General features: G+C 32.9%; 3 protein-coding genes across 4 annotated transcripts; 1 reads left to right on the forward strand and 2 right to left on the reverse strand.

Moving 5' to 3' along the window:
- Positions 1-12: 12 nt before the first annotated feature.
- LOC137932965 (trichohyalin-like) lies at positions 13-7165 on the reverse strand. Its single transcript, XM_068776659.1, has 8 exons — positions 7025-7165; positions 6769-6926; positions 5735-5995; positions 5367-5459; positions 4156-4538; positions 2292-2465; positions 942-1104; positions 13-142 (listed from the first exon to the last, which is right to left on the reverse strand). The coding sequence occupies exons 1-8, from the start codon at positions 7032-7034 to the stop codon at positions 56-58; spliced, it is 1329 nt and encodes a 442-aa protein (XP_068632760.1). The 5' UTR covers positions 7035-7165; the 3' UTR covers positions 13-55.
- A 594-nt stretch (positions 7166-7759) lies between these two features.
- On the forward strand, positions 7760-21252 carry Pgant7 (N-acetylgalactosaminyltransferase 7). Of its 2 annotated transcripts, XM_068776853.1 has the most exons (7): positions 7760-8054; positions 8553-8712; positions 14824-14995; positions 15754-16690; positions 17414-17564; positions 17652-17798; positions 20204-21252. In XM_068776853.1, coding segments are annotated over exons 1-7 (1764 nt in total). In that variant the 5' UTR covers positions 7760-7858; the 3' UTR covers positions 20205-21252. The 2 variants fall into 2 exon arrangements, with proteins under 2 accessions (XP_068632954.1, XP_068632953.1); XM_068776852.1 differs by having other exon boundaries at positions 17652-21252.
- Positions 21177-24508, reverse strand: Tbcc (Tubulin-binding cofactor C). Its single transcript, XM_068776855.1, has 4 exons — positions 24427-24508; positions 23807-24051; positions 23136-23229; positions 21177-23082 (listed from the first exon to the last, which is right to left on the reverse strand). Exons 2-4 carry the CDS (start codon positions 23906-23908, stop codon positions 22109-22111), a joined length of 1170 nt encoding a protein of 389 aa, XP_068632956.1. The 5' UTR covers positions 23909-24051; positions 24427-24508; the 3' UTR covers positions 21177-22108.
- Positions 24509-24551: the final 43 nt, after the last annotated feature.

Genomic DNA, 24551 nt, shown 5'->3' on the forward strand with positions numbered 1-24551 from the left:
AGAAATAATTGCAAGCAGAATGATAAAACTTATGCAAAAATGTGCACAATCGCGACTAACAACCGCGTTTACACAGCTTATCTTCTAGAACTTTCTTAACTTCTAGAGCTTTCTTCGACAACGCGTCTTCTATCTTCTCCAACTGAAACAAAAATTAACATTAGCTGACATAAATATACAGGATAGGTTAAATAGATTCATTTACATGTGGGAATGTTTTATATACATGGTAGTTAAACAATTTCATGCTCTGGTGAAGCCATTAATAAATTATCTTTGAAGGACAACAGTAACATAATACTTAGCAAAATTTTATCATAATGTCTGGTAATAAATACCCCTGCATGGCATAGTCCTCCCCCAAACATCACCTAGGTGACCAGTTTTGACTACATCCAGCGACTTTACTGTATTGTCGATATACAGTGGAAAGCTCGTGAAGGCCACTCGAGAACCTTTCGGCCCCAACAGCCACCATTGCACGAGCAATAAACCCCGACCCCTGCCACTTCAAATGAGCAATTCTTCAAGCTACATCTTTAACCTTGAATTTATTTGTTTCGTTGTCACAGCGAAATTGCTCTTTGAATAATCATAGATATATAATCCTCCATAAGCGATCATATCTCAAATCAGTATGTTACTGGCAACATACACTGGTCAATGACCTTCGTCTTCAGGCATTGAGGTATTTTGAACGAGAAGATATTTCATTTTTATTATAGCTAGAGCTTATGTAATAAATTAAAAAAAACCCACGACAGATATGACACCTTTAGCAAAATCGATGTCACCGTTGGAAGAGGAACATTTTGTCATGAATTTTCACGTTCAGCCAACGTGGTATATTACTGTATATTATAGTTAAATAAACTTTTAACTGGTTTTATATGTATATAAACACGATATGCTCATTAAAAAGAACATTAGTCGATACCCACGTTATTAGTGAATGTCTCCTTAATTGTTTCAAGCTCTTCCATTCCCTCTGCTTTCTCTGCTTTATATTTCTCTGTTAATTCTTTTATCTCCTGCATCCGTAGCGTCATCTTTTCAGTGCGATCGCGAAGAATTTTCTCCTCGTCTTCCGCATTTTTGAGATTACTGAAAACAAATGTAAAATTAAATAATAAATTATTAATTATTGAGAGATATATCTTTAATTTTTTCATTTCTTAATTATAAATAATGATTACATATATAGAAGTTTTTGAGTATTTTTTGTTTGGTTACATCTTAACACACTTATTTGGTTTTGATTGACATCAAATGTTTGACACATACATGTAATTAATATTAGAAGAGGTATTTCAGTTTTACTATTATCTGTGCCACTCTTTGAGGTTGGCAATACTTGACATTTCATTCTTCTTTATTATTAGCGTTAATAGCCTCATAGGTTATGAAGTGTTAAAGAACTAAAAGTGCTTAAGCTGTCTAGGTTAGTCCTCCACCTCTCCTTAACCTCCAGATTTTGAAACCAGTAAACTTTTACGCTAGATAGGCAAACAAACTCCTTAAAGCCTTTCAAACATAAATACTGTATTTCGTGTAATACAAAGCTTGCATTTACACTACATGAAATAATGCTACATACATACAAAAGCTTTGAAAGGGTGAATGTACATCTCATTTTCAAAATACATATTAAAATTAATTATTGTTTACTATCTGTCATATTTATATATATATATATATATATATATATATATATATATATATATATATATAAAAATATGGCCTTGTGCAGTGTAAGTCTTGTTCCGCACGCCCCTTAGAGGTTCCATTCCATTTCAACCCTGTATTGAAATCTCCAGGGGACACCATGTCCAGTAGAGGATGTTCTACAGATGAAATATTTAACATATTTAACATGTTTTGGCAAACATGGATCCTAACCACACAATTGAATCTAAAAATAATACACAATATGATCTACTTTTTATAATTTTATATGATCTGTTTTTTTACAATATTTTAAAAACTAACTCTTTACAGGTACATAAACCTCAGTGAAGGGCTTTCTCTCAAATGATCAATGGATTCTTGTTAAAGTTGTTGGAACATATAACAAACAACTACATGTTCCTTTCAAATCGCCCTATTGGAAATCTAAAGGTGGCCTATGTCCAATAGTGGACATCCTATGGCCAAAATGATGACTATGATGACTAAAAAACATTTTTACATGATCATCTCTTCTCCTTATGATGCTTCTTACCAGCATGATTAATAGAGCAATCACCCCATAATCAGATATACTAGCAATAAAATTACTCCCACACACTTACTTTGCCATAATTATTCTCCTTTGTTGTCTCCATGCTTGTCCTTCCTGTCTGTTCTTTGCTGCAATCGCTCTTGCAGTTTTCAGTTCCTCCTGTTTCGCCAGGAGATCACTCAATTCAGTGTCCGAAACTTTTAACCATCCTTCTAAATGGTCTGATTCAAAGTCGTCATAATCTCTGAAAATATAAATATTGCAAATAATTAATTTTACATATATGCTATTTCACATTAAAAGCATAAAGACGATAATATATAGCTCATTTGTTGTCAATTAATGTATGATTTACCCTATCCAAAAATCATTAATTTAGTAAGAAATATGTTAAACTTAATTATTATTTACTATCTGTCCCTTCATGGAAAAAAAACGCCTCCATAAACTTAGAACTTGTCAATAGTCCATTGAAAGAACACCTGAATGCTCAAAGCGAGAAAAGAGCACAGGACTTGAGAAAACTCACAAATATAGAATGTTATGTCAATAAGTAGAAAGCTTGACTGGTCAATAGTTAACTCATGTTTTAAGGCTAAATGTTGCTGACCGGCCATTAGTAAACTAGTGATGGTTTTTTATTCATCGCTGTTGTTATTTCTTTTAGCAACCACACAGTGCAATTGTTGGTCAGTATATTATATATTTTTCATGATGATTTCATGATATATGTTCAATCTTTTCAAGACAATTTTTGGAGATTAAAAAAATTAAACCTCTGTTCGACATATTCTGCAATCTGTGGGAGTCGTATATACACTGATGTGATGTCTGAATGAATAATAGGTGTAAGATTATGTGGGCGAGCATAGCCGACGGGCGAACTTAGTGTGCCGAATTAGTGCAGCGAGCACATGCATGCACCGGTGACGCGGGCGCAGACCTTTTGTTACTTTTATTTCTTTTGTTTCTTTTATTTCTTTTGCGCCTTTGTTCTATTGCCCGCTTTCACTCGGTCGCAGAGCACATTGCGCCCCAGAGTCCTACGACGAATGCACGTCCTTTTTGCTCGCACTCAAGCGCTAATAAAAATTTGTTCGTGTGTTAAATAAATTGATAAAGTGTTACAAACGTCTTTTAATAAGACACGCAAAACTCTTTAAATCCTTCCACGATTTCAGTTGAAAATGCGCCGGAGTCAATGCAGTTAGAAATTATCGACATTCAAAACGACTAAAATTTACGCAACAAATTCAACGAAGGAGACTTGCTGAACTTTTACCGCTGCATTGATAAAAATATGTACGAATAGTTGCGCATAAACGCTCTGAAATGTGCCAGCTTATTTGGTTCTACCTATATATGTGAACAAACTTTTACAATACTGATTAATAATAAAACAAAAAATCGAAACTGCTTTGCAAATGAAAGTTTTGATGCAGTTTTACATTGCTGCAAGTAAATTTGAGCCAAATTTAAAAAAGATTGTAAAATTTCAATTTTAGTAAATTATTATCAATTCTTTATTGTCTTTAATTACCTATACTTCTGGCGGTGGGCCCGCCATCAGATCATGATTTGCCCGAGTGGCCCCTAGTCTTAAGAAGTCTGTGCAACCATGCAGTAGAGTAAGGGCGTTATTTTTTGATAATGGTGTATATGATTTAGTCGTTATGGAAACCAAGTTATACAATGCCCAAATGAATGCAAAAACGGTACCCAACAATGTACCGGTCAATAATGTGTAATTATACGCCTGTTGCATTCCAATGAAAAAATTAATTAATCCAAAATATTTTAATGTAGGGAATTTATATAGGGAGCTTAGAAATAAGTGTAAAAGCTTTGAAGATTTTGGTTGACAGAATGCCCAATTAATCAACGTCAAACCAAAATTACAACCTATATTTATAAAAAATATTAAAATGTCTTACCTCAAACTTTCAGAAACATTTGTGATTACATCTAATAAATTATTCGCAGTTGTTAAATTAGGTTTGATCGCCTGCAAATGCTTCAACTTATTCTCTTTCTCCATTAACATATTTTGGAATGAATTCACCTTCTCTTCTATCTCTTGGATATCCTGCACCGCCTGTTGACTTGAAGCTTTAATATCTTCTGCATCATATACTCTATCTGTTTTCAACATCTTCACTTCTACAATTATACCATCTCTAACTGCTTCCATCTTCTCTAGTTGTAATTTCTTATCAGTGTTATTGTTAAGCATCATATCTAACTCTTCTTGTTCCTTATGATGACCTTCTTTTTCATGCTTTATTTCTTCTTCGAGTTGCTTTTGGATAGAAGTCTCCTGTTGATTAAATAAATAAATTTTTATTCATAATCATGAATGTTCACATTCATATTAATCAGCTAAAGTTGAAGCTGGCTTACTGTGGGAAAGATATTTTTTGTCAAAAGAACATCCTAGTTGCGAATGAATACAATGTTAATCTGCGAGGTATATCTATACCTGCTTGTATGAGTGAGATGGCAATGTACACTTGCTGCTAGCCATATTGTATTCAAGTTATTGTAACCATATTCTAGTTTATTTTATTTCACTGATGTTTTAAACCAAAACATAATACTCCATGTTCTCAAGAAAGAATAAGCTTAATCTGCGATTGGACTAATGATAAACAAGTTTGAAGGTACTTGTGACTGTAAACTGCGACTGGATATGTCAATAACCAACAACTGAATCCCAACCATGAGGTCCCCACCAACGCCCCTGTGGTGCAGTAGAAACACTGGGAATGTCAAAATAATTTGGGATATAATCCAATATCCTTTAAAATTACTCAAGTAGTATTAATAAGTATTTACTAATAATTTTTCAAGTGTATTTATTTAAAAATCTAGTAAGACATTACAGTAATACCATACAAACTCTCTCTTATGATAATTTAGGAGATTTCAATCAATGCATTGAGTCATCACCATATCTCTAGAACTATAAAGCTTAAAAGCCTGAAATTTAGCAGGAATATTCCTTGTTTTGCATGGAGATCAGCTAAGAATTTTACAAAATTTTACTCGCGAAGAACATTAAGGGAATGATCATTAAATTTTTCGAAATTAGGTGTAGGCTCTCAAAACATTTGTTGTTTTAAACATTTTTACTAAACTGACTTACTGATTCTATCCTCATGATGCGTTTCTCATTTTCGACAACCTCTTCATTCCGCATCTCCAATAGCTTTGACTTTTTTTCCTCTAGTTTTTTAACCTGAAATTTAAAAGATGTCATTGCCACATCATCATTTCAGCTGAATCAGATAGCTGCTCTTCTGACATTGGTATTAGATCGGAGTGGCTTCGCTGGAAGCCAACCTGATCTTGACATACTCCACATAAAACATCTGCTTATAGTCACTAGACTGATTGTGGATAAGCACAAAAAAATTTCAGGTGTAGGGTGTATATATACATATATAGACATACAATAGGTGATATGTGTATATATACACCAACCATACTGTATTTAAATAAACAAATATGTACCTGATCCTGCTGAGAGAACAATACATCCTCAAAAGGCTCTAATTCTCTTAAGCGTTGCTCATGGAAAAGCATAAGGTTGAAGAGCAAGAGTAAAATTGAATGTGTGGTCACTAGCGAAGGTTGAAGGAAGCATGTGATGTAAGTTTTAGCCCCTTGTGAGTTCATAGACAGCAGATGGTTAACAATACGTGTTGTGTTGATTATAGGTATGAGGTCTCTATAATAAACCATATGTTCAAAGGCACACTCATCTGGTGGAGGCTGGAACAAAATTATATAATTAGATATATATCCACTGAAGAACCCAGGCCATACGGAAGTAGATGGTGCACATTACTTCAGCAACTGATAGTTGTTGGGACCCAAAGTTTCTTGAGCGGAAACCACAAATTGGTATCCAGTGATGTGAGTAGGCCACCCACTAGGTGAACTAACAACATAGTCAATTTCACAGATGTGTGTGTTAATCTTTCCATTAGCATTAATGCTTATAATTACAAAAAAATATATTACAAAAGGACTGACTGAGTTTTTAAAGTTTATTCTCAGATCTTAGATAACAAGCATGCAGCAGCCATAGGTACAATTGAATGCTATTATAAAGAAACTCAAATTGATGACAGTTTCTATGAAATTGCAAATAATTATACATGACCCAAAATAAATAACAATATAAACAAATTAAAATCTTCATCTACTTTTCAGCCGATGGACACCCACTGCAAGGCATAGGCCTCTCTTAAAGTTAGCTATGATAGTAAAATTGAAATTTCAGTAATTTTAACAATTTTTGTGATGAAAAATTGAAGACAGTGAAAAAATTAAAATTTTTTAAGATATTTTGTCATTTATTAAAAGGCATTGCACCTAGATTTACTATATTGTGTTGAAAATTATTGATATGAAATATGAAATGATTATAATGATGAAATATATCTTCATTTCTTATCAATGAAATAATTTAGCGTAAATATTGATCCGTATAATCAGGTAATTATTTTTAGTGTCTAACATACAAAAAAAAACTTATTTACCCTTGTAGCGGCATCTCTGTCAATATCAAGACGATCAAACAATTGAAACAACGACCCAATAACTTTGTGAGGTGTCTTTAGATCACCAGGTGTAAGTGGATAATTTTGAAAAATTGTATTCCAATTGTTTATAAAACTCTCTATGGTAAAAGCTGGAGCTAAAACAAAATTAATAACAAACTGTAGCTTTTGAACAATAAAACTTAACAAAAGCTCAAAAGATAAACAACAAATCAATATTATTGAAATTACTTACGTTGCTGCATATTTGTTAATGTTTATCTACAGTTTTAAAGGCAATTCTTAAATCTGTATTAGTATTTCATAGAATCCAATAGAAAATATGAATTACTGACAAATCATTTCAAGTATTACAAATTTAAATTGTCAAAACAGTTACAACAAATATTCAAACAAACGCAACGGACCATTCAAATGACAGAATTAAATGTTGACATATGTACTATAATTTAAAAAGTTTAAAAGGAAATAATTATTTACGTTAAGCAAGCACTAATTATAAAAATTACTCACTTGTGTTATATTAAGTTATCATTAAATTTTCGCAGGGGTAATTAATTATTTACTCATATTATTTTCATCAATCAAAATCATCACTTATGTACGTTTTAAAAAAAAAAAGAAACGGTATAGCCCAATGTGATACAATTTATAATAAAGTTACACTGCCTTAAATTGGCTTCCTACCTCATAAAGTTAATAAAGCTATCAAAATGAGTTCCAAACGCTCCCTAATCTTAAAAAAGCCTACGTCAACTACAAATGAGTTTATTTGTGATATTATTCACAAATAAAAATGAATACTAACGATTATTAAAGTTTAAGTTTTAAGTTTCCTTGTACATGTTTATTGTAAAAAATGCAAGACTTCTAAAAAAACTAATATTTATCAAATCCAAAACTACGTTTTTGTGAAATGGAGCGAAATAAGTGAACGTGTTGTTGTAAAAACTTCACAGTAACAATAGACGTCATCGAACGTGCATCGGTCACTATCCGATTCGACGTTACGTTCATTTTAACAAATTAAAGTTTAGTTTGTAATGTAATAACGGTATTCGGTACAATAATGAGAATCACAAACGTGAGACGTGGAAGAATTTTCCGCATATCGGGAATTTGCGCCATATTATTGGTTTTGATTTATGCTCTACATACTTGGTCCAATGTGAACGGCAGCGACGAATCAAACGAAATAATTCTCTCGGACAGTCAAAAAAGTTATTATAAGTTCCACAGAAATGTGTACCCAACTCTTAATACCGGTAAGTAATATAATAATTAGATTTGTGAAATGGTTTAAAGTTGTCTCGATAATAAATGGGACCACCAAGTATTGTTTAAATATAACAATGCGAGTATGGGAACCGGCTTTTACGAGAAAAATGTAAACATGAAATCAGCGGTATATGTTTATATTATTTGAACTGATAATAATTTAATTTGTCATTGTGATATTATTAACTACACCACAACATAGATCAGTTTCTAATATTAGCATGAACAAGAAATTAATACAAAAATGGTCGAAAAAAAAAAACCAGAATAGCCAATAGCAATAATTTATAGTTAATAAAAACTTTTTCTGTCTTTGTAACTATTGGATCTTTTATAGATACCATTTGTTCTGAATTAACAATTAACTAATTAATTCATCTATAGAATTAAATAATTTAATCTGTGACCTTATTTTTATTAGAAAGCATATGAAATAAATTTTAACATAATTTTGTTTGCTAACCATTTATATTTTTTTTATCCAGAGCTTGGCAATTTTGAACCTAAAGTTAGAAGATCAGTGTCAGGGCCTGGTGAAGAAGGGAAGCCATACCACATGTCACAGCATCGAGCCAATGATATTACAGAATCTGAGAGTGAATATGGAATGAACATTGCTGCTTCTGATGATATTGCTATGAACAGGTTAGTAATTAATCTAATTAATAAAATAAATTTTACCATATATACATAGTATGATTGGTTACCAGTGTAAATGCTTTAAATGGGTAAATTTATAACTCTTTTTATTAGCTGTCAATTAATGTGTGACAAATCCTATTCAATCATCAATGGTTTCAGAAATAATAAATAATACAATGATGATATGGTAAGAAAAGGCTTTTTTTTTAAATCTGCATTACTCAATATTAAAATTAACTACTTTTAGCTGTCTGTTCTAGCACACTGTACTGCTAGAAGTTATTGGCCAGTTGTATTTCAATAGAAAAAATAAATTAATGAAAAAACAAATGAGCTATACAATAATCCCTTTAAAGCTTCTGGACCTACTTCTAATCAATCTTTGCATTTGTACATGAAGCAGTACCCTGTAACTGTGAGGAATAAATCCCTTCAAAAAATCTCATCTGGAAAAATTTGGGAAACATCAGGCACTATTTTCTCAGGGAAACACATCTCGCCAAGTAGTATATGGAGGTCACAATCCACAATTAGAGTTGAAAGGAATAATGCAAGGAGGACGAGATATATATATATATATATATATATATATATATATATATATATATATATATGTGTTTTTCTCTCTTTTATCTTGTTCTATTTTGGGGATTCCTTATTTTACCTAAAGCCAAGAGTTTGATGAAATTTGAAATATATAAAAATGTACAATTGCAAACAACAAAGGAGGGGATCTCAATCCCTGTCTTTATTTTATTACTATATTCTTAGTAGCATAACAATCTTTTTACATTTATTTTTATATTTTTTGCAACACAAATAAGGAATTATTATGAATTTATTAGTATTAAGATAGTAGAAACCTAAAAATAGATTTACCTTTAATCCACATATAAATACCTAATTTTTTTGTGCCATTTAACATAGCTTTGGATTGATTTGGTTATATGTTAGATTTTATCCAAAAAGCTATTTTATACTGTTAGTGAGTTTGCTATTTATTGTAACTTTATGTTATTACAATTTTTAACACTTATCTAGTAGTTGAAGGCAGATTAATTTAAAACGATTACCTACTTTTGTAACATGTGTTTTAATTTAAAACCATTGGGTAAATGGTCCATGTTTCATATGTCTAATTATCTATATCCTTCTCAATTTAAATTATAGATGACATTATTATTTTATTGACTCATTCATTCATTCATATTATTGTCGATTTTTGGACACTAGTGTATAATAAGTTATGTCAGAAAAGCAAATTTGACTGAAATTAGTATCAAATTGAGGATATGTGAGGAAATTTCTTATTATTAGCCTGAGTTCCTAATGTGACCTGCTGAAGAAGGGCACATAACAACAAAGTATTGAAGTATTTTTTGTAATTACTTTCACTGACATGCTTAGTACATTGATTGAGTTTGTTATGAATTATAATGAAGTCATATTTTATTGCTGGCTGCTGGTACATATACGAACACCCTAAACTGCCTTCTCCTTCATGTCTCCATCGCCATCCAAAGGTATTCCGGTAGATATCGCCTCGAACGATAATGCGTGTGCCACATGAATAGTTTTTTTTAACTCTATTTACTGTATATGGCGTACAAAAATGTTAATTAATAAATAAATATTTAATGGAATCAGGCGTTACTTCGCGGAAGTCCATCCTAAGTAAGAAAAGGACCAATATTTAGCCACTTCCGCACATATTCCGCTGATAAATGCGCATGCGGCAAACAATGCGAATCACACAACCGCCACCACCAAATCACTCAACACGTGTTTCACTTCTCCACGGGGCATCTTCAGGAGTTATATTACACCGATTAGTGACTCTGTGTTTGGCATTTATCAGCGGGCTGGCGGGCGGTGCATTTCATTGCACGACTACCACTGCATGTGCGGAAGTGGCTAAATATTGGTCCTTTTCTTACTTAATAAATAAATAAATAAAAAAAGTTTCCGTTTAATTTTAGAGCTATTTATATGACGGCCGGTATAATTATTTAGCATTTAAGATGCGATATACAAATACCAGTAAAAATAAACAATATAGTCCGTTTCATAAACATGTACATCCATGAATGTAAGGTGACCAAATCTTTCGTAAGCATCGCCGGCTCACTTTGATCGATATTTATATTTTTTTATCCGCTTATCGTTGATTTGATTGTGTTTTCGTGTACACCATAATGGTTTAATTTAATATTATTAACTTTGTAATTCTATACATTGATAACATAGAATAGTACATTTCTGAGATATATATATATATATATATATATATATATATATATGTGTGTAATAATTTTTGTCACAAAAAATATTGGGACGCTTACTATATGAAGTCAGAACACGAATACGCTTTAATTTAAAATGGCGGCATAATTGTTGTAATAAGCTAATTTCGCGAAACAGGTATTCCCGGAACACAATTTTTATATAATTCACACTTTGTGCGTTGATTATATAGGACTGCGACTGCTCCCAAAGAAGTTACTAGAAGATGGGCAGCCGCGTCCCCTGCCTAACATATTACCGTGGTATATCTCCCATAAATATCTTTGGCGATTTTATTATATCCATTCGGAGTACTTTGTGTTGATTTTTAAACTAATCAATATATAAACAAGAACATAAAGGGTGGACCTCTGAATTTTGGGAATTGTATTTTGAATTTTCAATATTCCATAGGCACGTCCATATTAACATAATTATTTGTAAATCGTATCACCTATTACTTGTAATAAAAGTAACTTGTTCAAGCAATTGGTCATATTTCACATAAATTTTAAAGATTTTTTTTGTTAATAATATGTACATGTGCAGGTTGTCCTAAAAATCAAAGTCATGTCTGAATCTGGAGATATAACACGTAATACCTAACCATAGATAATTAAATAGAAAACTTCATGTCGCGTATGTTTAAATTGTTGCCATATATATAAAAATCATGCACTTTTTTGGTGTTTAAAAATTTTACTATTGTAATTTGGTTTCACGTTTTCGTTACGGGTTTTATGTTAATGACAGACAATTATACATACTCCAATTGATTTGATTTAAAAAAATATTTCGTTTTTAAAAAACATCTATTTCAAAATGACTATATCAAATCAATATAATACGTGGTCAACGGTGTGAATTATACTTTTACTTTTATTTTTTATGCCTTATATACTTATTTTATATAATTCTTAATGAGCAACTGTTTCTTTTGTCATTCAAACATTGGACGTCCACTGTTGGGCATATACATAGATATATAGATGTTTAATAGGACTGGTTAGAAACAATGGTCAATGTACATAAAGGCTCCTCCACCAAGACGCGTTATTGTAGGTCTATAATATCGCATGAGTTACTGCGATATCTGTTTACAGTACATTTTGTTTTTTTTTTAATGGCCCCCGCTATTGGGGGTCTCTCGTACCCCTATCTTTGTTGGGACAAGGACTTTACGGGCAATTTATTTTTTCACATAGTTATTTATTATTTCCATTCTCTCCTTTCGTTCTTCACATATTCTTTCAATCTATTCTTTCATGCCACATTTCTGCTATCTTTCCCTTTTACACTTTGACCATTCATACATCCATACATTTTGTATTAGGATGGTCATGTAGTTACACACTGCTGCTGTAATAACGGCGCAAGAAGTAGGACGTTGCCTTTCTCTGTCCTGCGATATTCCGATATTAGTTCTAGAATGTTTTGTAACAGGACGCAGACGACCGTACACACCTGCGATAATAACATTAGTACATATCCGACGATAAAAACGCAGCTGTGTGCAAGGAATGTAAAAGGAATCGGGACGAAAAAACACAATACCGCATGCGATATTATTGACCTGTAATAACGCGCCTGTCAATAACCTTGACAATATCCTTTGTCTACCTTTTGAACGGGCATTCTAAGTCTTGTGGATCCAGGTCTCCAATCCGGAATATTAACCCAGCGACCATGTGGCCAGTTCGTTCAACCAGCCAATTCGCGGGGCTATGTGAAATACTTTCATTCGCCTTTGAATCTTTTGATTCCTGGTGGGATCTCATGAAGAAATCCCAAACATAGCCCTGAGTGAGACACCACGTTTAAAAGACACAGCAGAGTCTTATTAAAAACTAATTAATATTAAACTTTAGATTTTATCGTTATATGAGTATAGGAAGTAATTAGAATAAATGAGTTTTTATTTGAATAATCTTTCGATGCAAATTAACTTGAAATATTTATACCAGATAAGAATAAATAACCAAGTTATAGGCGGGTGTGAGACGGATTAATTTTTTCCATTTTGTTATTTAATTTGATTTGAAATGTGTTAATGTTTCTATGACCTTTTAGCAAGCCTTTGGGTTTGAGGTGGAAGGGCAAAGGCACCTAGCCTTACAACTTATTTTAAGGTAGCAAAGCTCTAGAGGTCCCAGAGGAACCTCGAGGTCACCGAACTCTTAGATCGCTTCGGCGGACACTCAATAGAGTGACTTGGCTCAATGGTCGCAGGTTATCGAATTTAAAATATTTAGTAGCCATGCTATTGTTAAGAATACCATATGTTCGCATAATCATTACCCTAGCGTGTCTAAAAGCAATACCATACGTCAGACGCTATCTTACAGAATACAGATATCAGCGTAATGGTTTCTATAATGGTTATGCTAACATAGATATAATTAGAAAAACAATAAATGAAAGTGAAGGAAATAAATTTAAAAATTGTAAAATATCAATGTCCAGGAGGAACGGTGAAGAATAAGAAGCGATATATGAAAAGTAACAGGGTATAGAAAGTAATGAAAGAGAATGTGATGGAAAAAAGAAGAATAAGTGAAAGATAGCGTTAAACGAAGATTACCACTGACCCATCAGTTGGCCCGTGTACCGCAAAAGTCACGTATTTAAACGGACCTGCTGCAGATACAACACTGCAAGCACTAACCACACAGCACCCGCAAACACTGCACCTGCAACACTCGACACAGGACACCGCGTAATGTACAATAAAACCAAACTCTACTCACTACATCACCACAACGCCCTTTTAGGGGGACCGGTCAGCCGCTCCTAAACCACGAACAACGTCGGCGAACCGATGTTGGAGCCGAATCCCTTGTCTCGTCTGTGGTCTACACTGCCATCCCAAGCCACACACAACATCAACACTAAACAGCTCTACTTAGGTAGATTGGTTTACTACGTGGGACCGACTTCGTGCAACTGGAACGCGCCCGTCCAGTTTCATTTATTTTTAAATCACGAACCCTTCCGCTCCGAGAACCCAGCTCCGATGAAGCAATAAAAGCTCCCGGGCTAACAGCATCAACTTCAACCGAGAATAAGTTAGTTTTTAAACGGTCGCACATCACAAAATTTTGTTGTTGCAACACTATCTAGAAGGAATTCTGTAAACAATCGTCTTGCGAGGTTATATTGGACTTTGATGTTTGGTATTTTCGATAATTGACATTTGCGATACGCGGTCCGAGCGGGCCTGACGGTCAATCAAGTGCGATGTAACTTTCTGTTCTCCATATAACTGCGTTCTATATGTACTTCTTTTTGGCACGATCGTTAGAGTAATTTTTATGCGAATATCTAGTACAATAGCGTTCCACCTACACAGTTGATTTATTTGGTTATAGTAATGTTACAAAGCACGAGTTACATCTGTTATGAACATCAGAACCCTCTAATGTTTAGAATCTAAACAATAATCACTAGGCCGTGAAGACGTGTGATCTTGAAGTCATCTATAAATTTTTGTGTACGGTTCTCGGAAATTCTAACCGAGTACTATCTCGAACTTACTAGAACCTTATCCGTAGTATAAATAGGTGTACTCCTCATATCGACAGTTCAGTGTATTTTTTTGAATTATAAGATTAAGACTATTTGGTTACTAAGTTATTTATTTGGACAGTGGTTTCTTAAGCAATGTGGAAGGGTAATTTGAACTAAGCGAAAGTATACTTTGTGTTAAAGTAGGGTTATCATCTCATTTGTGAATAAAGAGCTTCTTGTGAACTAGTGGTGTTTCATTTCGAGTCAGAATCCACAGTACGTAACAGTCATAAAAATTTGTATTGATAAATATTTCATCAACAGGTCCATTCCTGATACTCGTCTCGACGAATGCAAATACTGGCATTACCCAAAAGACCTGCCAACCACGTCGGTGATCATCGTCTTCCATAACGAAGGCTTCTCTGTGCTGATGAGGACAGTGCACTCCGTAATCGACCGTTCACCCCAACATGTACTACATGAAGTTGTATTGGTAAGTATATTTCTATTAACCCATATATGATTAATTATTTAAATTTACTCTGATATATCATAAGCGAAAACATGTTGGTGAACAAGTTATAAAAAAGTAAAAAAAGAGATAAGAATATGTTCATTAATTCACTTGTAAATGTCATGATAGAAAAAAAACTTCAATCAAATTAAGCTCCTCCTATAATAACATCCTCCAACTTAACGTTGCTTTTTTGTTATTACTTTTTTATATAAGTAGGGTAATTTATTTTCAATAATTATTTTAAAAAAAACTGGTGTAAAGATTTTTTAAATCGTAATCTTTAGAAGTTTTAAAAAAAAACTTTTTAAATTTATTACTTGATATTGAGAAAAAAGTATTCTTGGGCAAAAAAAGGTATAAATTCTAGCGTAACTTTTTTTATAAACAGTGTCTCTACATAATCAAGAAATTTTCCTTTTTTACAAATATTTTTTTATGAATTAGGCAGCGGTACAGTCAGACTATTGACTGCCACAGTTCATAAACAAGTTTTCAGAAGTTGGGCAGCGATGTTCTCTGCGTACCACAATACCACACTGCGATCGCCAACCCGCTATCCCCCTATCCTCCCCCCTATCTATCCCCCCATAGATTTATTTGGAGGGGGCCTACGCCTTGCAGTGTGCGTGTATGAACTGATACGGCTACATAAGTTGTATATCATGTGTATAATTTTAAGTCCTCAAAATATTTAATGAAATATCAAACCTGAAAAATCTTATTTTTCATTCTAGGTGGACGACTTCTCCGACAAGGACGACCTGAAAGACAGTCTAGATAGCTATATTAAACGGTGGAATGGTAAAGTTCGTTTAATCAGAAATACACAGAGAGAGGGCTTGATTCGTACACGATCGCGTGGAGCTCAGGAAGCTACTGGTGACGTCATAGTGTTCCTGGATGCCCATTGTGAAGTCAACGTCAACTGGCTGCCTCCCCTATTAGCACCCATTTACAGGGACTACAGAATCATGACCGTCCCCGTTATAGATGGCATCGACCACCGTACCTTCGAATATAGACCGGTCTATCAGCACGGCACCAACTATAGAGGAATATTCGAGTGGGGCATGCTCTACAAGGAGAACGAAGTACCAGATAGAGAAGCAAGTCTTCATAAACATAAATCCGAACCTTACAAAAGCCCTACACACGCTGGAGGCTTATTTGCTATCAATAGAAGATACTTCCTTGAAATAGGAGCATACGACCCTGGTCTACTAGTCTGGGGGGGAGAGAACTTCGAGCTTAGCTTCAAGATATGGCAATGTGGAGGCAGCATAGAATGGGTCCCGTGTTCACGAGTGGGACACGTGTATAGAGCTTTCATGCCTTACTCCTTTGGAAGCCTCGCTAAGAACCGCAAAGGTTCACTTATAACAATCAACTACAAGAGAGTGATAGAGACCTGGTTCGATGAGGAACATAAGGAATATTTCTACACAAGAGAACCGATGGCAAGGTTCTTGGATATGGGGGACATAAGTGATCAGATCGCTTTGAAGGAGAGGCTCCAATGTAAGAGCTTCGGTTGGTTCATGGAGAATGTGGCGTATGACGTATATGATAAGTTTCCTAAGCTGCCGAAGAATGTTCACTGGGGTATGGTGAAGAATAAAGCAGCGAGTGTTTGCTTGGATACGATGGGTAAAGCTGCACCGGCTTATATCGGTAAGTTTACGCAAACTTAAATTTACAGTTGCTCAAGGTCTGTGACAGGAAATAAAAGGAGATGAAGCAGGTGATCAGTTCTTATAAGGCATACCAGAGGGGTACCGACTTTAATCATCATCAACATTTCAGCGGTGGGATAATTACTGGTAGATATAAGCTTTCCTTCAGCGTATGCTGACGATCTTGACAAGATTGTCTGTCCACCTTGTGGTTGGACTTTCTGTCTTTGTCGTTCCTTGATCTTCACTCCAGAATCATAAGCCAGTGACCATCTTGTAGTCTTCAACTTGCTATGTCAGTTATTGTCGTTCGTCTACGGATCTCCTCTTCGGGAGTGATAGTATGATCTCATTAAGAAATCTTTTTCATAGCCCTGGTAAAGTTCAGGTCATGTGAGCTTGCCAATGGGTCCCGGAAAACCAGTATAAGTCTAATGTATTTGTCGGCGTGACCGCTTTGTAAAATCGCATAATTGTATAAAAAAAATTGTAGGGTAGAACCATATTTTGTAAAGACTTCATGATTCGAACTACCGGTGCTTTCGAATTATTATTCTTCGGTCTAAATAGAAATCTATGGAGGTGGCTTATGTCCAGTTGGGGAAATTCTTTTGGCCGAAGTATGACGATAATTATTTTATGCAGCAAACTTAAACTTATTTATTTAAACACAGGAATAATATATGTACTCAGTATATTAATAAATGTGATCTCTTTTCAGGAACTTCCACATGCCATGGTGCTGGAAACAACCAGCTGTTCCGATTGAACGAGGCCGGACAACTGGGCGTAGGGGAGCGCTGCGTGGAGGCAGACAGTGACAGCCTCAAACAGGCCATCTGCCGTCTCGGCACCGTCGACGGACCCTGGAGGTGACCAACTTTTCTATATCGTATCCAGTTTTCACTTCTGTATGTGTAATTGTAATGTGTAATAAATGTTTGTTTCTTAAATTACAGCTATGATGAGGTACACAACCAGCTCATCCACCGTCTCCACAGCCACTGCCTGACCCTGCAGCCCCAGTCCAGGACGTTAGGCCTTGCACCCTGCGACCCAAATAACACATTCCAACAGTGGACTATAACACACAAGAAACCCAATTGGTGAGAGTGCCTTGTGCTTATGTTAAGTTTCACAATACCAGTCGTTTTAAGTATTTTGTTATAATTATATACAGGGGGTTGGATATTTTTATGCACGTTTGCCTTTAATCATGTGCTGAGAAACTATGGACGTGACTTCCATGACTCTATAGTATATACCTATTTACAGGGTGATTGGTTATAGACGTAAAAACATTAAAGTATTGCTCAATTGCTGTTAATTAATGTATGGTACACCCTATTCAAAATAAAATGGTTCACAAACTAATATACATATTGATATGAGGAAGTATAAACATATTTATATTAATTATTATTTACTATCAGTCCCTGATTTTTTTGATTGCAAGAAGTTATTGACTTATCGCATTCCAATAGAAAAAAAAGAAAGATATTTCGGAATTAACACTTAATACAGAGTGACTAGAAATAGGTGACGTTTTAAAGCTATACTAACAAATATGATATGCATTTATACCTTTAAAGATTTCACGCCTATAATAATCACCTTGTAAATAGCAGAACTTTTACAAAAGTTTTTTCCACATTTAGCCAACTCTTACTTTAATATGCATCAAATTATCCACCCTCTGGTTTTATATAAAACACATTCGAAATTATTTTAATAAATTTTCAGACAATTTTAATATACAGGCACTAAGATTTTTTATCTCAGCATTTACTATAGAAGTCTGATTTCTTAAAATCTGGTACAGTAGGCGAATAAATTGTAATTGTAAAAATGTTATAAATTCAATTCTCACTTATGAAGTGTTCAAAACGGTTTTACAACATATATATAGGAATAGACTATATTCAAAGATAACTTTTTATCATTTTAAGCTATTTTAAATTTCAACAAGCTATCATACTTTTTTAACTAAAATTTTTCATAAAAATAGATATTTGCACGTTACTTATATGACAGCTAAATGTTTTAACTATTTTAGTTCGGTCTTATATGAATTCATATAGTCTACAATTCTTAATTATATTTATCCCTCCTATAACATGGCATTTTATAAAGTGATCTATAGTCCCTCGCATAACTAGTGTATTCTGTTTTAAAACGAGTCGATTTTAGTCTTGTTAAACTCTGCTATGGGACCTATGTCCAGACCTTTTCATTAGAACCGGTTTAAAAGCAGTGTAATATTCATTTTCATGAATACAAAAAGAATATTATAGTTTAATTTATTATGATAAAGTTAAGAATGGGGAAATATTTCTTCATTATGATAGTCAATTATTTGGAATTAACAATATCATACCAGCCGTGGGATGTTCAATATTGGACAAACGCTTCCCTGTAGATTTCCAACAGAAATGTTTGGAAGTGGCTTGCTTTCACCGCTTTATCACTACCTCAATAAGTTCATCAGTTGACCATATTGGTGGACGTTCTTCGCTGGGCTTGTCGGTCTGGTTTCCAGTCTAAAACCTTAAGGCGCCAGTGGCCATGAAGCCTGACCACTACCACTTAAACTTGCCCATTCAAGGGACTATGTCAATTTATTTCATTCATCTATGAATATCCTCGTTCAACCTCGAAGAGAAATCCTCAGTATAGCTTTCTCCATGACTCATTGAACGACTTTGAGAGTGCCAATAAGGCCCTAAGTGAGAGACCGTGTTTTAATTTACTAAGTTATCACTGGTAACACATTGATCGAAGCCTTTTTTTGTCTTTAAGTACTAAAGGATTTGACAATTGTGTATATGTTATTAATTTAAATTTTAAAACCTAAATTGAATTTATATGTACATAAAACAGAATGAATGAACCATGTTATAAGGGGGATTAGGTATATGTTTGACAAGTTATGATTTTAAATTAATATTTGCTCAATTTTTTTTTTATATATAATAGGCTAAATATAATTAAATTTATCTTATGTATTGTATTCTATTGATTCGTTAATTTTAAAGCCAGAGATGGATATTCTTTAGTGTAATGATTACTGAACTAACCAAATAATTTATATTTTATTCAATTGACATTTATTTCTTTTACCTAAGCTGACTTGTCTGAACTCAATATAGTTTAAACGCCATGATACTGATAAAAAATTATAGCAAATTCAGATATGAAATTGCCATTTTTCTTTTCAATATATATCAACTTTATAATATATATTTATACTATATATAATACTTTTTCAAACAGACTAAAATAAGCAATATTTCTTTAAGACCTATGGATGACCACATATTTATTTACTTTTTAGTTATTATGAGGTTTGTATTGTCTAATGCATTTCTTTAGTTTATAAGGGAAAGAAGATGATATGTTTATTTCTTTTATATCTATGAATGTTATTCATTTACATAATTAATTGTAAATTCTATTCATATAGAACACTGTCATAAATCAAATTAAAATATTTTTTTTTAACATTTGATAGATTTCTTCGGTTATTGGCGTCAAGTTGAGTCTACCATCTGTTCATATGATAAATGCCTCAGATCTGAGAACAGACAAAAGAAACTAACCGGGACTATATATTTTAAAAATAATATTATATATTTAATAAACATTGAAATAGCCTGGATTCAAACACATAATTCTTAAAGTTTTAACTGAAGCTTTATTAACATTACCTAGGATCCTGTTGTAAAAGATCATTGCTCAAAGATCTGCAAACTCAATGAAATTATCTGTATTTGGTTATTATTATAAATGACATCAATTTCATTTTTGATTAAGTAAACAAAATTAATTTAAAACTTAATACATGATTAATATTTAAAAGACATTGATGAGATTATTTTGCATAAAAATATTTTCATGGGCTATTTTGTACTTAATATACTTTTTAAGAGCTTTGAAATTGAAGTAAAATACTTTTTATGTTTCATTTTAGAATGTAATCTATTTTTTGCCAACTTATATTGTATTCTATGAACACTTTCTCACAACAGCCACTAACATGGCAAAAAAAAAATTCGGATACATATTTATCTGCACCAATGTACTAAGAAACTATAGAGGCTGCTTCAATGAGTTGTTAACAGATAAATTTACAAATGTTACTATTACGTTATTAAATAATTTACTGTCTCACTCACACGGGCAACTATCATCTATAATCTCGTCTATTCGCATATTTTTGATACTAAAGCGTTTTCCTTTATAATCCAACCCTTAAAATTAAGATATATATGTATCCGAATATCTCTTCGATAATAACGAGTGTATAATTTTTATTTCACAAATATTTGTAACTGGCAATGTATAGCTGTTAGTTAAATTAATGCTGTAAGACTGAAGTCTTGAAATTAGGCGAAAAGTGTATAAAGCCATAATATGATTTATGATCCTGAATAATTATTTCCTTTAATAAAATAATTCAACATTTCACAATTAAATATAATATTTTAGGTGTAAATTTATACGATTTCTTTCATTGTAAAGTTTCTGTGATGTCTTTTTATATATGTAATTCGAGTGACGAATTAAATAAATGAATATTTATTGTTAAATTTGTTTTATTCTGTTATTAATTCCTTGCGTCTACCTCATTTTAGCCATAGGACATCCACGGGACAGTGGAGGACACGTCTCCCCCACAATTTTCAATAGCACATATTGACAACAGACTGTATCCAATATATGAGCCATTCAGAAGCCAATGCGGCCAAAGGTGTATGCAATGATGCTGCCCTCTGTACTTACATATTTTGCCTAATTCAACCGAATTTTTTATACACTGTGTTGTACAATATAAAATAAATATGTTGACAATAATAAGCACAAATGTGTCATACATGTATTTAATGTTTTACAAATATTTCAAATTTAATAGAAACACATTGTTTTTACATTTCAAATAAATTACAATTTCATTAATTTGTCTTTTAGTTTTTGGTGCCTCAATAAAATTGCCAAAACTATTTGATTACCATTGTTAGATTTGGTCACTTTTAAGTGTCAACTCGAAACTAATTCAGATATTCACAAACAACTGTTTCATATTAGCAATATTTCATAGCAAAAAGTATGCAGTACTTATATCTACTATGTTAATGAAGATATAGTAATTGTTTTATCTATAAGGCATTTAATTTAAATCAAAAAGCAATTTGTAACATTTTCTTTCAATATATAACAATTTTGTAGAAGAAAATCTGTCAAAATCCAATTAAAAAGTTTAGTTTCCATATGAAATCTGACTGAAATGACCATAATAGTTTTTAGACTACAGACTTGCCAAATTTAATCAAAAGCACCGGTTAGTAAGTTAAAATCAGTTTATAAAGTTTACAAGAGTGGAATTATATTACTTGTCTATGTTATTTCAATACTAATTTTATGACGGAGTCCTCAACCACCAATCAGTCCAATCATTTATTCGATCCTTCTCATCTAAGACTGACCAATTAGGTGATGGTATATCTGGAGCCAGCCAGTTAAAATCATCTAGACTATCCCAATTGTTATTATTCCTATCTAACGAAGACATATTGAAATGTTTCTCTAAGTCATCATACTGCAAATTGTATGGCGCTGTCCGTATTTCTGAACAATCCTCAACAATTCCTTTACTTGTTACATGTAGGTATATTTCACATTTTGTTGAAGTGTGCATACGGAGTTGTTGGCATGCGGCAACAATTTTGCAGTTTGTGCATTTATCTACAAACACCGAAGACGTTACTGGACCAGAGAGAACAATGCAGTTATCTAAATTTGTCAAATGCAATGTACCCATGACGCCTTTAAGACCTATTGTACAATTTTTCAAATTCCTCAATGCAACATCCCGCTGAAATAAGTCATTGTTTTCTAACAAAAGAACTTTACCATTCTTTGAATCAAAACCAAATAGCTTTTCATCCCATTTATTACTGTCCATCTTACCCACACCATCATGTTCATCCATTGAACTCTGCTTCTGACTGTCGGATTTAGGCAGTTTCTTCTTTGTGAAACCAAATTTTTTACGAGGAACATATCTATCTTCTAGTTCATAGCACTTAGTTTGTAAATTTTGAACAATACCAAGGTATTTCCTCATGTTAAACTCTTTAAGGAAAAATGATGAAGTAACCACATATTTTTGTAGCTCATTAACTTCCCTTTTGATGTTATCAAAATGTGATGGAAGTATTGAAATCTCAAGAGTGGGTACTTGCGATAACAATTGTTCTATGTATTCTGATTTAATTTTGAAAGCTCCAGAGAAGAAATCTTCATTCTCATTTGACGCATCTACTTCTTCTCTGGCTTTGTGGGCTTTTTGAAGTTTTTCTAAACGTTGTGCATCTCTCCGGCTTAGTCTTTCTAATACTGAATATCTATCACTCATTTTTTTAACAGTTCTTCTACTTTTTTGTTAATATCTGAATCTTGTTTTGTTGCTTCTTTGAGTGCTGCTATTGAGTCACGGGCCAATCTCCTAGCATCCGTATGTCTAGATTCTCGATCAAACTGGAAACAGGTAGAAAATGTAATAAAATTTATTTGAGTAAATTCCAATTTATAATAAATTTATACTCTTATGGAATGGTTAAAATACACATCTTTTTATTTTTAGGTTAAGATTCATTCAAGTAGTACAATTTTATTAGTACATTAACGTCAACAATAATTATGCATATTTAAAGACAATTGTGATCAAACTTGATGAATTTCTTTTAGGAACAACATCTAATTGTAGAACCTTTCAAATGTCTGACACTGATTAAGCAATGTTATTAAAATAAAAGGAAACAACACATAAGAAAAGCTGATAATGTAATAAAAAATAATTGATGATGTTATGAAATTGGTGGCCGGGTAATGAATAAGCTAAATTATTATATAAACTTAATAAAAATCCTTCAATCTCATATATATTGTTAGTCTCACATTCTTCTAAAAAAATGATTAATTTTGATAAAAATTTCAAAGGACTTTTTTTTGAAAAATTCCCCTTTCTGACACTACAGTAAAAACATTAACAATCCACAAAGCAGTTAAATCAGTGACCAAACAAAACCAATACAATACATTGAGGAATAATGACCTTCTTGACCAGTTCATCATCAGGTTTGACCACGTTGAATAGTCCATAACCGATGGCTCCAAATGTAAATATCCAAAAACCGGACCTAACAGCAACACTCATCTCACCAGGATTTTATATCTTGCCTTCGTTGGACCAAACTTTATAATCTAATTCACGAGTCTTGTGTCCGCCCAGATACTCTCCGAGACCGTAGTAACCTTCTAATATGAAATTGTAATTTTTGTGCATATACAAACGAAAATCTGAAATTAAGAAAAATATTGAGCATTCTCCATATAAAATTGCATTTCAGGCGTTCTTAATGGTCATAATTTAAACAGATGTCTCTTGGACCTGATAAAATTAAGTACCGTAATAGTTATATTTATGAGAGTACGTCTTTTAAAGTGAATGTTAAAATATTGCGCAAACAAATTTATATTATCTTCTTTTAAATATAATAAGCTGAATTTATAATTCACCTCGATCTGTATTCAATTTAAAATATAATCCGTATGATGCTGCAAGTGCAACTGATTCTACAACGAATATTGTTCCAATTGTATAGCCAATGAATCGTTTGTAGGCCGGTTTCGGCTTCTTCTCAAGCATTATACGTTTATAAAAATCAGAATTACCTCAAAGATAAAACTGAAAAGATTCGACCGAAACGATGAAAATGAAAGAAATTTAGAACAAGATGTCGCATGCAGTGACGTAAGACACAGATTAACAAAAGAATGGAAGATAATATACTGTATTG

This window comes from Battus philenor, unplaced genomic scaffold, assembly GCF_028537555.1.
Source record: "Battus philenor isolate CCGP_79_NKW_IND1 unplaced genomic scaffold, ilBatPhil1.0.hap1 SCAF_12, whole genome shotgun sequence".
Classification (NCBI taxonomy): Eukaryota; Metazoa; Arthropoda; class Insecta; order Lepidoptera; family Papilionidae; genus Battus; species Battus philenor.